This window comes from Nicotiana tabacum, chromosome 21 (genome assembly GCF_000715075.1).
Source record: "Nicotiana tabacum cultivar K326 chromosome 21, ASM71507v2, whole genome shotgun sequence".
Lineage (NCBI taxonomy): Eukaryota > Viridiplantae > Streptophyta > Magnoliopsida > Solanales > Solanaceae > Nicotiana > Nicotiana tabacum.
The window spans coordinates 45,525,972-45,539,565 of record NC_134100.1 but is presented as its reverse complement, the minus strand read 5'-3'; the positions used below and the strand labels follow the sequence as shown (position 1 = coordinate 45,539,565).

Below are 13,594 nucleotides of genomic sequence, written 5' to 3'. Positions count from 1 at the left end.
TTAAGGCCGTAAAATGGCCATAGAGTGAGGCAGTCATTTGGGCCATTTTTGGATGTCATTTCGCGAACCATTATGCGACCGCAAAACCTTCTTTTTGGTTCAAATTTTGTTCTGCTACTCATCTTCTTCTTTTTTTTCTGTTTTGTAACAATTTTTTCCTTTCCCACTATCTGCTCATCTTCTTTCTTCTTTCTTCCTTTTTTTCTTTCTCACCGTCTGCCTCTTCTTTCTTCTTCTTTTTTATTCAATGAATTTTTCTTTGTTCTGAAAATTAAGAAATTAATTTAACATTTTTTCATATTTTCTTTATTGCGGTTAATTAAACAGAAAAAAATCTTAAAGGATGTTGAAGATTGAAATGAAAAATTAAAAATAATTAGACAAAAAAAAAAAAAAAAAAAGGAGGGTTGAGACAGAAAGGGATTTAAATTTGTAGTGTATCTATGGATGAGAATTCGATGAAAAAAATATAATTAAGAGGAATTTAATAATTAATTAGAGATTTATTAGTGTATTAAATAATGAGTAAGGAAAAATATGTAAATAGACAAAAAGAAACGAAAAGGTTAAAAAATCAAAATTTAGATAATTCCTGACGCGGCTCTAACGTGGCGCTGATATGGCTCTAATGTGGCGCGTGTGTAAAGCACATCACATTGTGAGACTAGTAGTATAGTGTTAGGGTGTTATTTAATTCACTCCAAACAAGAATAGGGGGTAAAAGAACACCCGTTTAGTTTAAGTGTTCAAACCTGTTTTTTTGGACAAGTTTAATAGGGTCTTTATATATTTTGCCTTTTTTATATTTTGGGTTTGGGGGGAAACAGTTGGGCTGCTTATAAAAAATAGAATAAAAGCAAACATGAGACATTAAACTGCTGGCGAAGAAATTAAGATGTTAGTGCCAATAAAATTACATCCTGTGATACAGATATCATCCACTATGACTTCAGTAAATTAAAACAGAACCGATACAAGCGATCCACCTGATAAGATACATCAAACAATTCTTTACACAAATCAGCTTCATAACTAAGTGTTTGCATAAGAAAGCCATCCGCGTTTCGGACGAAGTGCACACATATATACATGGAGGGACAAATTGTCAGTTGGAGATCAAACTGACAACAATCTTACCAGCAATTATTCACATGTGCTGGTATTCAGGATTAAATGCAAGCGACTCCCTGTAAATCAGCTCCTTCATCTGTTCCTCCGTAAGGGCATGCTGTTCAAAGTCGAAGCTAAAGGGAGTCATGCAAATGGGCTCGTCACTAATATCGTGGAGCGAGTTCAGGTAAGGATGTGCCAGTGCACCTTCAACTGAAAAGTACAAAGTACAGAAAAGGGATCAATATCTAGACCAGTTAGTCATATAAATATTCAAGGACATGTAGGACGCTGAAAGGACATCTGATTGCAGCGCCGTAGCTATTTGTAAGCATGGAAAGAAAAGAAATCTCTGGTTAACCAGTGAAGAGAGCTAAACATTGAATAGTAGCAAAATGCCATAAAATCCTGCATATCACTTGAAAGCAATACTGCTATTTAACCTACAATTTCAATTCATACCAGGCCAAGGAAGTGACTCAGTACAACTAAAGGTAGAAATGACACCAGTTAGCTGCTTGTAGCACCTCTTTTTAAAACATATCCAGTTTTTAAAAACTACTTAAAGTTTAGCCAGTTTTGGCAAACTTCAGACTAAACCCCTGCTGCTGCTACTGCTGCTTCTTCTTCTTCCGACCTTCGGGTCTGAAGTTGGGCTCTGCCCAAACTTAACTTCATACCCCTTCAAGATATTCCCCCATAGCACGCACCGAAGGAAAGTGACACTTTTAACCCTCCATCCCCCGTCTAAGCCGCCATACTTCTCCACGGTCACCCTTTTCCAATAATCTTTCTCCTCTACCCCAAATCTCCATAACCACTTTCCTAGTGATGCCTTATTGAAAACCCTTAAATCTTTAATCAAAACTTCACCCCAACACCTTGTTGTGGTGATAGCAGTGTTATCAACAGCGCGCTTAAAGTGCGCTTAAGCCCTGAAGCGAGGCTCAAAACATGTGGAGCGCTTCGCCTCGCTTAGTGGGCGCTTCAGGCTCTAAGGCATACTCTTCCTTGCCAATGAGCGCGACACTAAACAATTGATATTTCACTTTATCGTAAATTTTCTTTAATTTCTTTGTCCATATATTTGGTATCCATGCTTATAGATGTTAGTCTTGGACTACACATACATATTTGTAGTTTTTCTCCATTTGCTTCTTTCTTCATTAAAGCCCACGCTTTATTTGCGCTTAAATCCCCAACAGACGTTAGAGCTTTTTTGCACTTTTCGCCTTTGATAACACTGGGTGATAGTCTCCCGATTTACCAAGTGTAACTTCCTCTCCTTACTTGAAGCATCTAGAAAATCCATCTAAACAGGAGTTGCAATTCATTACATGCTTAGCTAACAGGAATGCAGCGGGAGACATACATCTTTAAAATTTCCTTCTTTGACTTATGACCTAAACCCCAAAGTTCTATCCCAACATATTGCATTAGTAAGGGTGACGATAACATTAATTAATCCCTCTGTCCTAATTTGTCTGATTTAACTTGTTTGGTAGTCTCTCATATATCTAGAAACTACGTAAAAAAAAATTAATGAAGTCTAGAAACTATGTAATATTTACATTCTTTTTTTCACCCTTGAAAAAATGACATGGATTGTTGGAGACTCCACGGATCATTGGTACTATGAATATTTTTTATATTTTATGCATCTTTAGCTTATGTATTAAAGTCCTCCTTTCTTTCTTAAATTCCATATCCTGTCAAACTATGCTAAACAACTTGGGACAAAAGGAGTAGCATCTAACCAAGTCCTTCAAGGAATGGATATAATAACTCTTTCGCCACAATGCAAATGATATATCCAGAGAATGGAGCACATACCTTGTTCGCAACATGGTAAATACTATCTATGATGATGATGTGCATGTCAAACCAATGTGTGTGCGTAGTTGGTGAGAGATACTTCTGTTTCTACTAAGTTAGCAAGTGAGAATACTTTGATTTTTGATAAGTTAGTGAGAGATACTAGTAAGTATATGTCCTCCTTTCCTACTATGATTGATCTCTTGCAAGAAAACAAGCGGACACTCCTATACATTAAGTACATGTTGTAAGATGCAGATGGAGAATTGATTAATGCAGCTAGGAGAGAAACTTGTCTGGAATTTCGCACCTGTTATTCTCCTTCTAGGATCAAATGTCAGCATTTTCTCGACAAGATCAATTGCAGCTGGGTGTACATGTGGAAACTTTTCAGTGAACGATTGTCGACGGTAAAGAGGAAGTTGTCGGATGTATCGTTTTGCATTCTCATTTAAAAACTCCATTTCAGCCTCTGAAGGAGTACCAATCAACTGCAAGAAGTTCCGTCATCAAAATAATTTTACAAATAATCACTTTTATGAATTTGAGGATGAAGTTAAATATTGAGAGAGAGGTTTGGGTCATTATTATGGACTATAAATTTATAGTACAGAATAATGATAACTGGAGAGGAAGAATGAAAGGTTAATTTATTGCATCGTGTCCTTCTTGAGGGAGATCATTTAATATATGCATGACCTTGCTGAGAAGAAAACATAGTTGATCACTTGTAATTCTTCATGTCTAGAGAAGCAGTTGTTCAAAAATCAAACTACATTCTGTCTGTTCTTTCTCCTTCAAGTTTCCTAGATTTACAACTTGATGTTTCTCTTTGTTTTAGATGAATTTGCAAAAACTGGTAGTAATTGTAAACATCGAAAAGGTGAAACGGGAAAAAAAGTCGACAAAGGAACAAAAATGTAGTAAACTCATTTTTTTAATGTGGGGGGGGGGGGGGAAGTGGTAGATATTGAATAATACCTCCATAATAAGACGCAGCTGGTGTACGTGATCTCTACCAGGAAATAGGGGTTTCCTGTCCATCAATTCCGTGAAAATACAACCCACTGACCATATATCAATTGCTGCAGTATAGTCAGACGAATTTAACAACAGCTCGGGTGGACGATACCATCTTGTCACAACATATTCCGTCATAAAGTCAGTTTCAGAAGTGACACGAGCTAGCCCAAAATCACATATCTTTAAATCACAGTTGGCATTCAAGAGGAGATTGCTAGGCTTCAAGTCCCTGTGCAGAACATTCGCAGAATGTATGTATTTCAACCCACGGAGGATCTGATACAAGAAATACTGCACCAAAATATAGAAGTATCTAGTTTTAGTCAGACAAATTTTGACACGATAATGCATCATAATCAACATAGCACAATGTGCACTAATATGAACAAGGACCATAGGTAAGAAAGACAACAAGCATTCTTTTCACTCCAAGCACCGATATCAAGATTCTGTAATATTCAGCATAACTCCAGGCAAAGCAATGAGAGTGTAAGGTCTTGAGCAAAGCTTAAATTGAAAAAAGCACACAATTATCCACAGGACTTAACTCTCCTCTGAGAACATCTACAGATTGAAATTTGTAACTAATACTACAAGAGTATCCAACATACTGACATAAGCCAAGGAAAATAAAAGTGATCCTGGCAATGCATTGTATGTTTAAGTGGACTCCATTAGATTGCAAAAGATTTTTCTTTTCTGCAATAATTTTTTAATTTAGCTCCTTCATCGGATATGTCTGCTGTGGAAATTGAAGCTTTGAATGAACTTCCTACTTCTAACTCAATCATTAACTTTCTTGATGATGGAATATTTCTGTTTAGGCTAACCAGAAAGCCTCATATATATACAAAGGTAGACAGTTTCTGAAACAAATATGATTATCTGAAAGAAGAGCCAATAATCTATGATGGCAGTCTCACGAGTGCTATAGAATTTTACGGGAAAAAAAGGGACACATAAGTTCCACAAATTCATATGAAAGTATCTTCCATCTCTTCAAAGATTCTTAGCCGCTTCCTTCTCAAAAAAAAAAAAAAGATTCTTAGCCGCTTTCTTTCCATATGGTCCACAAGAGTGCCAAAGGTCCACTTCCCAAGATATACTCAATTTCCTCTTGAATTGGAAACATCCGTCATTACCCATTCAAATCCAAGCAAATTAGAGTACTCCATAACCGATAAGCCATTTGATAATAAAGAAATAAAGTGGTTCATATCTGATAGGCTAATTGAAATTATTAGGTCTAGCTCATTAATACTATGTCGTGAAACTGGCAAGTTTTATATATTAAAACAGCACTATGACATACCATAGGAACGGAATGTTAACTTAAGTCCATTTAGAATATGCTACACGCCTGAGGTAGGGTTTTATTCCAAAACATAATTTGTAATTGATAAAATGCTAGTACAACCAAACCACACAGAAAACTTGGTTGGAAAGAGTCAAACTAAAGTAAAGGGGGTTGCACTAAGGACTTATGATAAGTTGGATAGAATGGAACATTTGAACTTGCATCATTGGCCCCGGGGGATTTCTTGGTTATTAACAAAGGATCTAAATGTTGGACGACTTCCACTGTTAGATTGCATAAATTAAAGTATCAACCCTTACATATATTAATCCTATGTTCCACTCACTAAATATAAAAACGAGCATTGTTGGACAATTACTGTAATTTATCTCATCTTCTCTAATTCAGGAGAGACTTACAGGAAAATCTATTCTCTTTAAAACATTCACCATGGACCTCATTGTGGATGCTTTCCTCTTCCTCCTCTACCAGAGGCGGACCAAGGATATGAGCGTAGAGGGGGCACCAATATTTTTGGGCCTCGCCATCTAAACTCCCGGAAAAGGGGGTGGGGAAACTAAAGAAAGAAAAGGCAAAAAGAAAAGAATCTGGTATGCTAAAGAAAAGGGAAACTAAAGAAAGAAAAGCAAAAAAATAAAAAAGAAGAAGAAAAATAGCTGGCATGCTAAAGGAAAGTTGTTTAGTGACAAAACAAAAAGGAAAATGATATGCTTATATCAAGAATCGATCCCAGGTGAATGAACCGAAGGGCAACGCTAAGGAACCCATCGACCAGTGACCCCAGCTAACTTTTTATTATCAGGGTACCTAGTAAAATATATCTAAGTTTTCTAGGGTATACACTCATGTAGATACAGATTTTTCCTAAAGTTAACATGTACCGGTGAAGCCCCTCCCCATAGGATAGGTCCCCCTCTGTCCTCTATCTATGGGATGCATTTATCTATCTTGCAACAACAAAAACTATGCTTTAGTTCCAAACAAGTTGGGGTCGGTATGAATCCCACTAACCATGCTCCTTTAAATTCATCCGGCCAACATTATACAAAATAAAAGCAAAAATGAAAAGTACTATAAGTTTTCTATATTTCCTGCTAACATGAGAATCTATAATAAGACTAAAGACTCCTAGAAAGCATAGCACCCAAAGTAGACGTATTAACATGACTAAAGTATATCCCCAGTTAATTGGTATCGCTTATATAAATCCTTTCTACTATTATGCCCTATTTTCTGCTAAATTTGCATTGATTTCTAAGATTGTAGGCCTATCGAGACCAGTGTTGTCAAAGGCGCGCTTAAGCGAGGCTTAAAACATGTTGAGCGTTTTGCCTCGCTTTGTGTAGGCTCTAAGGCATACTTTTCCTCGCCAATGAGTGTAATCCTGAAAAGGCGACATTAAACAATTGATATTTCACTTTCTCGTAAATATTTTCCAATTTCTTTGTCCATATATTTGTTATTCATGCTTATAATTATTAGTATTGGACTACATATACATATTTTTACTTTTTCTCCAGTTGCGCCTTTTTTCATTAAAGCCCACGCTTTATTTGCGCTTTGCGCTTAAAGCCCCAAAGGACCTTAGAGATTTTTTGCGCACTGATCGAGACAACAACAACCATTACGCTTCAGTTCAAAATAAGTTGGGTCGGCTATATGAATTCTTACTGACCATGTTCCCGTTTAAATTCATCTCATGCGAACATTATACAAAATAAAAATAAAAATAAAAAGTAATATAAGTTTTCCATATTTCCTACTGACATGATATCTCTAATAGGGCTAAAGATTCTTAGAAAATATATGAACTAATAAAAACATATTTAACATGACTAAAATATATCCCAACTAATTGGTATCGCCTAATAAATTTTTTTCTTTCATTGTACTCTATTTTAGCTAAATCTACATTGATTCCTAAAGATGGTAGGTCTTTTGAGACAACCTCCTTCCACATGATTTTAGATCTACCTCGTATCTTTTAACACCGTCACTCACCATGGTTCCAAACCTACGGACCAGACCATCTAGAGATCGACGCAAGACATGATCAAACTATCTCAAGCGATCTCCCATTTCAGTCTCAATGTGTGCTACTTGCACCTCCTACCGAATATGGTCATTTTTAATCTTGTCTAATCTTGTATGACCATACATTCACCTTAGCATTCGCATCTCTGTGACACTATCTTGTACTCATCTTGTAGGGAATGTAATGCTATATCTTATAGTTCAAAAAGTTTACATTGCGGGCGTACTCCACCATGATTCAGTTATTTTAAAGCTCGAGAGTTTTAAGTTGTGTGTATATTCCACAATGGTTATTAACATAAGTGTTGGAACAGTTATGTGAATATATGTAATTAGTCCTAGTCCCGTATGTAATAGGAGTAGGTTATGTGTTATGAATACATAAATAGGACTCATTGTAACATAGAATATCAATAATATATTTTTTCTCTCGTGCTTTCTTACATGGTATCAGAGCATTGGTGAGATAATTATCGTTGTGCGTCATTCCAACGACATCGACATCCGAGAAGTAATCAGTTGTCACCGTGCAATTTTTCGTTGACTTAAGAAGTTGTTTGCGTGGAAACCATTTTTTACCGATGTTATGCATAAACAAACACTTATGTATAAGTATAAATAGGGCTCATCGTAACATAGAATATCAATAATATATTTTTTTTTCCGTGCTTTCTCACAATGAGTATGTTATTTACCCTTGTATATTCAATAAGTTTATAAAGTATTTCGGAGGATCTTACAAAGTTCATGTACCTACACTATACTCGTTCAACATGAGGATGTCAAGGTAAATAAATAGTTCATGTAACGGGAAACCTTATCATTTTTATGTTTTCAGTAAGTTGACAATAACTTCATTCTAGTGAGGCAAACCTATACGGAAAGAACATCTTAAAATAAAATATACATTTCTCCCAGGAAGCACATAACATATCCGGCTAGTCCGAAATGCTCACTCTAAAAGTTATCTCAAGTCAACTAAAAGCTCATATATTTTGTCCTTCCATGAACATTTTTTGGTGAGAAAGAGAGCCAAAGATTCCATAAGAGAAAATTCGAACGCCTGAAAGGAAAGTTTACATATTACTTAGCACACAATGTATAACTTGAACAAGAGATAAAGTTTTCATTTCTCAATAAAAAATTTCCTTTCCCATTGCTAAACGCCTAGAAGCCAATTTTCTAGCCACACGTTGCTCCGACAAAAATTAAACTATTTAAGTAGCCAATCTTCACTAGCTCAAACACTAGAAAGTTAGTTGCACGCCAATCGGAACAATGCTTCCAATGAGACAACACAAGATCTGTGGTTTAAACAACTACAAATGGTGAAAATTTCGAAACATGAGAAAAAATTTTATCCATTTAATTTTTTAAAGTGGAAAAGGAAAAAAAAAAAATCAAACAAACTTAAAGAAACACAATGGGTACTCGGACTTTACTAGTGTTTCTAAACTGTTGTGTGAAGAAAACAAATGTTTTAATCCTAACCTGACAGTGCTCCTCAGATAAACCCTGATTAGAGCGAATAATTTGATGGAGATCAGTATCCATAAGCTCATACGCAATATAAACATCATTAAAGGCTTCTCTCTGTGGTGGTGGAATTATATCTCTGATCGCAACAATCTGCAATTCCATATGTCACATTAGCCAACAACAAAAACTTACATAAACTCATTGAAAGCATCTATATCCAAATAGATACAATTTGGATAGGCAAAAATACAATTTGACCTCTATATATTACATGAAGACAATTCTTCACTTATATGCACGAAATACCAACAAACATGTCTGGTACCATGTAACCAAGCAAAGAAACAAACTATCTACGTCCTTTTTGTTTTAAATGTAAGTAATCTATACTATATTAAAAGCATGAAACCCCTTAGAAAAATATCGTCCGCCTTTTTTGTCCTTCGTAAGTGCATTCTAAGTTGGATAAAATTGTAAATATAAATAAAGATTTTCTTTGAAAAAAAAACAAAATTGCCTATGACAAAAAAAGGAAAAAGAAGAAGAGAATAAGTGGGAAACTCCTTCTTCAATAAATATCACTAACAAAGAGCGATTGTCTTATGTTAAAAAAAGAAAAAGGAAGGAAACATATTATTTAATATCCCTATTAAAGAGAAGTCAAAATTGTCGTAGGTTCAATAAGGAAAAAAGAATAACAGAATAAGTAGGAAACTTATTACTTAATATCCCTATTAAAGAGTGTTAAAAAAGGTTAGTTAATATCCCAAATTTTGATTTTCCATGGCCACTAGGGTTTAGTTTCCTGGTTGGTTGGTGCATTCATCAACCTAATTTGTTTGTTGGTATGAAAACTAAGTAGTTGAGAGTTGTATTTTGTTTTGTACAATTTCAGTTCCTTTTTGCATATTTCTAGCAGACTTAACATTGGCCGTGTATGACATGCTAAAGGTTTCTATGCATCCCAAAGAAAGAATATGATTTTGAAGAAGTTTATAAATTACATGTTCCTATCCAGTTATGAGTTGAGGTATGGATCACATAATTCAGATATTGTAGATTTTTCAGCGGCCACTACAAAACAAAGTTCAATGCTTAGTCTGCATGGATGCGAAACAATTAATTTATTTCATGGTGAGGTTTTTCGCAAGTTTTCATTACATCATATGATGCTAAAGCAAAGCCGCACAGGTACTCCATTGTTTTTCGTTTTCACCAACCACTTTCCATCTTATAATTGTGGTCCCTGTTCTTTTGCCAACCACTTTCATCTTACATTCTGTTAGTTTATGTTGTTTGCATTATATTAAAGTTTTGATATCACATCTATTTGAGTATGCTGCAGATCTGAAATTAGAGTATACAAAAGTGCTTCTAATTGTTTAGATTCTAATAAAACATCTTTAAAAGAGGAATAGATACAAGACTTCAAAATGGACTTTAGGACAAAGAAGCACCTCACTTTTTAAAAGCTGTAGGAGGGACAAAAACACGTTATTAGTGCCCCTTCTGGATTCAACTTTAAGGGAAAACTTAGAGATAATGGTTGAAAGGTTTGAGGAGTCAGCAACCATGAGTTTGGTAATGATTATGTAGTCTTGGAAGGGGAAAAATATGTAAGACAGATTAAGATCTCTTTAAATTTTAGATGACTTCAAAAATTTTAAAGGACATGAACAAAAAAATTCATTCACCTGAAGAGAATTAATACATCAACGTAATAACATTCATTATTTTCCATTTAAATGAATGTTGCATCTATTTGGACTTCAATTGCTACTATAGGTCATTTGTTTCTACTGTATACTAATTTTTATAGATAGACGAGCATCACACGCGTGGAAAACACATATCCTAAAACTAGTTTAATTAATAAATGTAGACTTGATCAGCACAAAGATTGAAGATCCATGTGCAAAACAAATTATCTGTCTTTACCATTTTCTAAAAAAAAAAAAAAAAAAAAAGACCATCTATGCTCGTTCTATCTGCAATAAGTCAATGTAATCTTCTTTTCCTATTAATTAAGTTAACAAAATTGAGTAAACTAAATTCGAACAAGTAATTACATTCAAGACCCACTCTTTCTACTATCCATATTCATATGAAATAAGCAAATATCTAAACTTACTAAGAAATACTGTCAAAATGAAAGAAATGACTCACTGACGTTTTCATGATCCATATGCCGAAGAAGCTTGATCTCTCTCAAAGTCCTCTTGGCATCAATCTTGTTATCAAAAGCATTCGCGATTTTCTTTATCGCTACGTTCTCAATTGTCTCCGAGTTCAAAGCAGAACTTCACCACAATCAATCAAAAAAAAAGTCAAAATCCTAATCAACAAACCACCCAAGAATACCCACAAAAGTAACCTCCCAGAAAGGAAAGGGTATTTCAAATTAGCAAAAATTGACCAAAAGGTAATAAGGAAAACAAGTCACCAAACATACAGAAGTCAAAATCTTATCCAACAGAGCAGCAAAGAAAACCAAAAAAAAAGGGCAAATTTTAGGGCACAAGGAAAAACTCACCAAACGATGCCGTAAGCACCTTTACCAATAGGCAAAATAGGAGGCTTATACTTAGCAGTAACTTCAAATATATTACCAAATATATTGTATTGAATGAACCTGCCACCGTAGCTCAACGTCGCCGGAATATTATCCATACCGGCCACCGGCTGCGGCGCCGGAGGTGGCTGCTCCGCCCCCGCATCAGACATCATCGTGTCCGTCTGCTGACCTGAACCATCCATATTTTTTTTTTGGGAAATTCGTCAACAAAAATAGTAAAATCCTAGAAGAATCAATAATTACTTTTTTTCCTTTGTCTTAAAATTAGGGAAGAAGGGCCGTAGTATGTGAATGTATATGTGGAATTTGTGAAAGTGGAGTCAAAGAAAGTCAACACACAACAAATCGTTATAAATATATTATATTATGGATGTTTATTTATTACTCCGTTGAAAATAAGTTTTCTTAACAAACTTATCTACAAGAGACTCCGCGTCTATATATTTAGTACTCTATTGGAAATAAATCTCCTGAAGAAACTTATCCTTTCAGTTATATGTTATGGATAAACATTACCCCGGTAGAAGATTATCTATATCTGGTGTAATGAGCTTATCCTTTCGGTACTCCGTTATGGATAAACATTACCCCGGTAAAAGATTATCTATATCTGTTATAATGAGCTTATCCTTTCGGTACTCCGTTATGGATAAACATTACCTCGGTAGAAGATTATCTATATCTGGTACAATGAACTTATCCTTTCGGTATCCCGCTATGGATAAATATTATCTCCGGTAGAAGATTATCTATATCTGGTATAATGAGCTTATCCTTTCGGTACTCTGTTATGGATAAACATTACCCCGGTAGAAGATTATTTATATCTGATATAATGAGTTTATCCTTTCGGTACTCCATTATGGATAAACATTACTACCGGTAGAAGATTATCTATATCTGGTATAATGAGCTTATCCTTTCGGTATTCCGTTATAGATAAATATTACTCCGGTAGAAGATTATCTATATCCGGTACAGTAGCAGCTTACACAGCAGCTTACTTTCTTCTATAAATAGAGGAGATTTCACTTCATTATGGACATAAGTTTGAAGTTTGAATAATATATCAGTTTCTCTCTATACTTATCTTTACTTTACAGCCTTTATTTTATAACACGTTATCAGCATGAGACTCTGCCATCTCGAACAAATACTTTAAAAGTATGAGGTACGAACTTTCTTTTCTAAATAATGTCAAATCTTTCTAAACTTGAATTTGTAGTCCTGGATATATCAGGCAAAAGCCACATGTCTTGGGTGCTTGATGCTGAACTTCATCTTGATGCGATGGGTCTGGCAGACACCATCAAGGACAAAAATCAAGCATCAAACCAAGACCCTGCCAAAGCAATGATATTCCTATTCCATCACCTTGATGAAGGCTTGAAAATGGTATATCTCTCTATTAAAGATCCAGTCATACTGTGAAATAATTTGAAAGATAGATATGACCACCTGAAGATGGTCGTTCTTCCACAGGCATGTTATGATTGGACTCATCTAAGGCTACAAGATTTTAAATCTATTAGTGAGTATAATTCTGCTATGTTCAGAATTATTTCCCAATTGAAACTATGTGGTGATAATATTACTGATCGTGATATGTTGGAGAAAACTTTCACCACTTTTCATGCCTCGAATATGTTCCTGTAGTAACAATATCGAGAGATGAGATTCAAAAAGTATTCTGAACTTACCTCACATCTTCTTGTAACCGAGCAACATAATGGGCTATTAATGAAAAACCATGAATGCCGACCTACTGGTTCTTGTTCATTCCCTGAAGTGAATGAGACTAACTTCCACTAAGCTAAGCGTGGATGAGGACGTGGCCCCAGTCATGGCCGTGGTCGGGGAAGAAATTCTAATCATGGTAATAATAATGCACCAAAGAATCCTCCTCACCACCAGCAGTGGAAAAGGAAGGAACAAAAGCATGAAGCGGTGCAAGCAGCAAAGCCAGAAAATGCATGCTATAGATGTGGAGGAAAAGGGCACTGGTCACGTACATGTCGTACGCCAAAGCACCTGGTTGAGCTGTATCAAGCCTCCCTGAAGAAGACAAAGAAAAATGCTGAAGCAAATTTTATTTCTGAAGATAATTTAGACTTCATGCATTTGAATGTAGCGGATTACTTTGCATTCCCGAAAGGAGAAACAAGTCATGTGATCGGTGATGAATCTGTAGAGATGTAAATATTTTAATTTTTTTTGTTTGTAGTAGATAGTATGATTAT

At 35.3% G+C, this 13,594-nt stretch overlaps 1 protein-coding gene across 1 annotated transcript; it reads right to left on the bottom strand.

The window, feature by feature from the left end:
• Positions 1-903: 903 nt before the first annotated feature.
• SIPK (mitogen-activated protein kinase homolog NTF4-like) lies at positions 904-11,620 on the bottom strand. The gene is made up of 6 exons (NM_001425832.1): positions 11,313-11,620; positions 10,950-11,079; positions 8,792-8,929; positions 3,907-4,239; positions 3,236-3,416; positions 904-1,323 (listed from the first exon to the last, which is right to left on the bottom strand). Exons 1-6 carry the CDS (start codon positions 11,534-11,536, stop codon positions 1,148-1,150), a joined length of 1,182 nt encoding a protein of 393 aa, NP_001412761.1. The 5' UTR covers positions 11,537-11,620; the 3' UTR covers positions 904-1,147.
• Positions 11,621-13,594: the final 1,974 nt, after the last annotated feature.

Bases quoted from the DNA above. Each gene is read 5' to 3' on its own strand.
- SIPK (NM_001425832.1), bottom strand. From the start codon at position 11,536: ATGGATGGTTCAGGTCAGCAGACGGACACGATGATGTCTGATGCGGGG. The intron at 4,240-8,791 runs GTTAGGATTAAA...ATTTTGGTGCAG, and splicing joins TATCTGAGGAGCACTGTCAG to TATTTCTTGTATCAGATCCT. The intron at 1,324-3,235 runs GTGCGAAATTCC...TGTACTTTTCAG, and splicing joins TCCTAGAAGGAGAATAACAG to TTGAAGGTGCACTGGCACAT.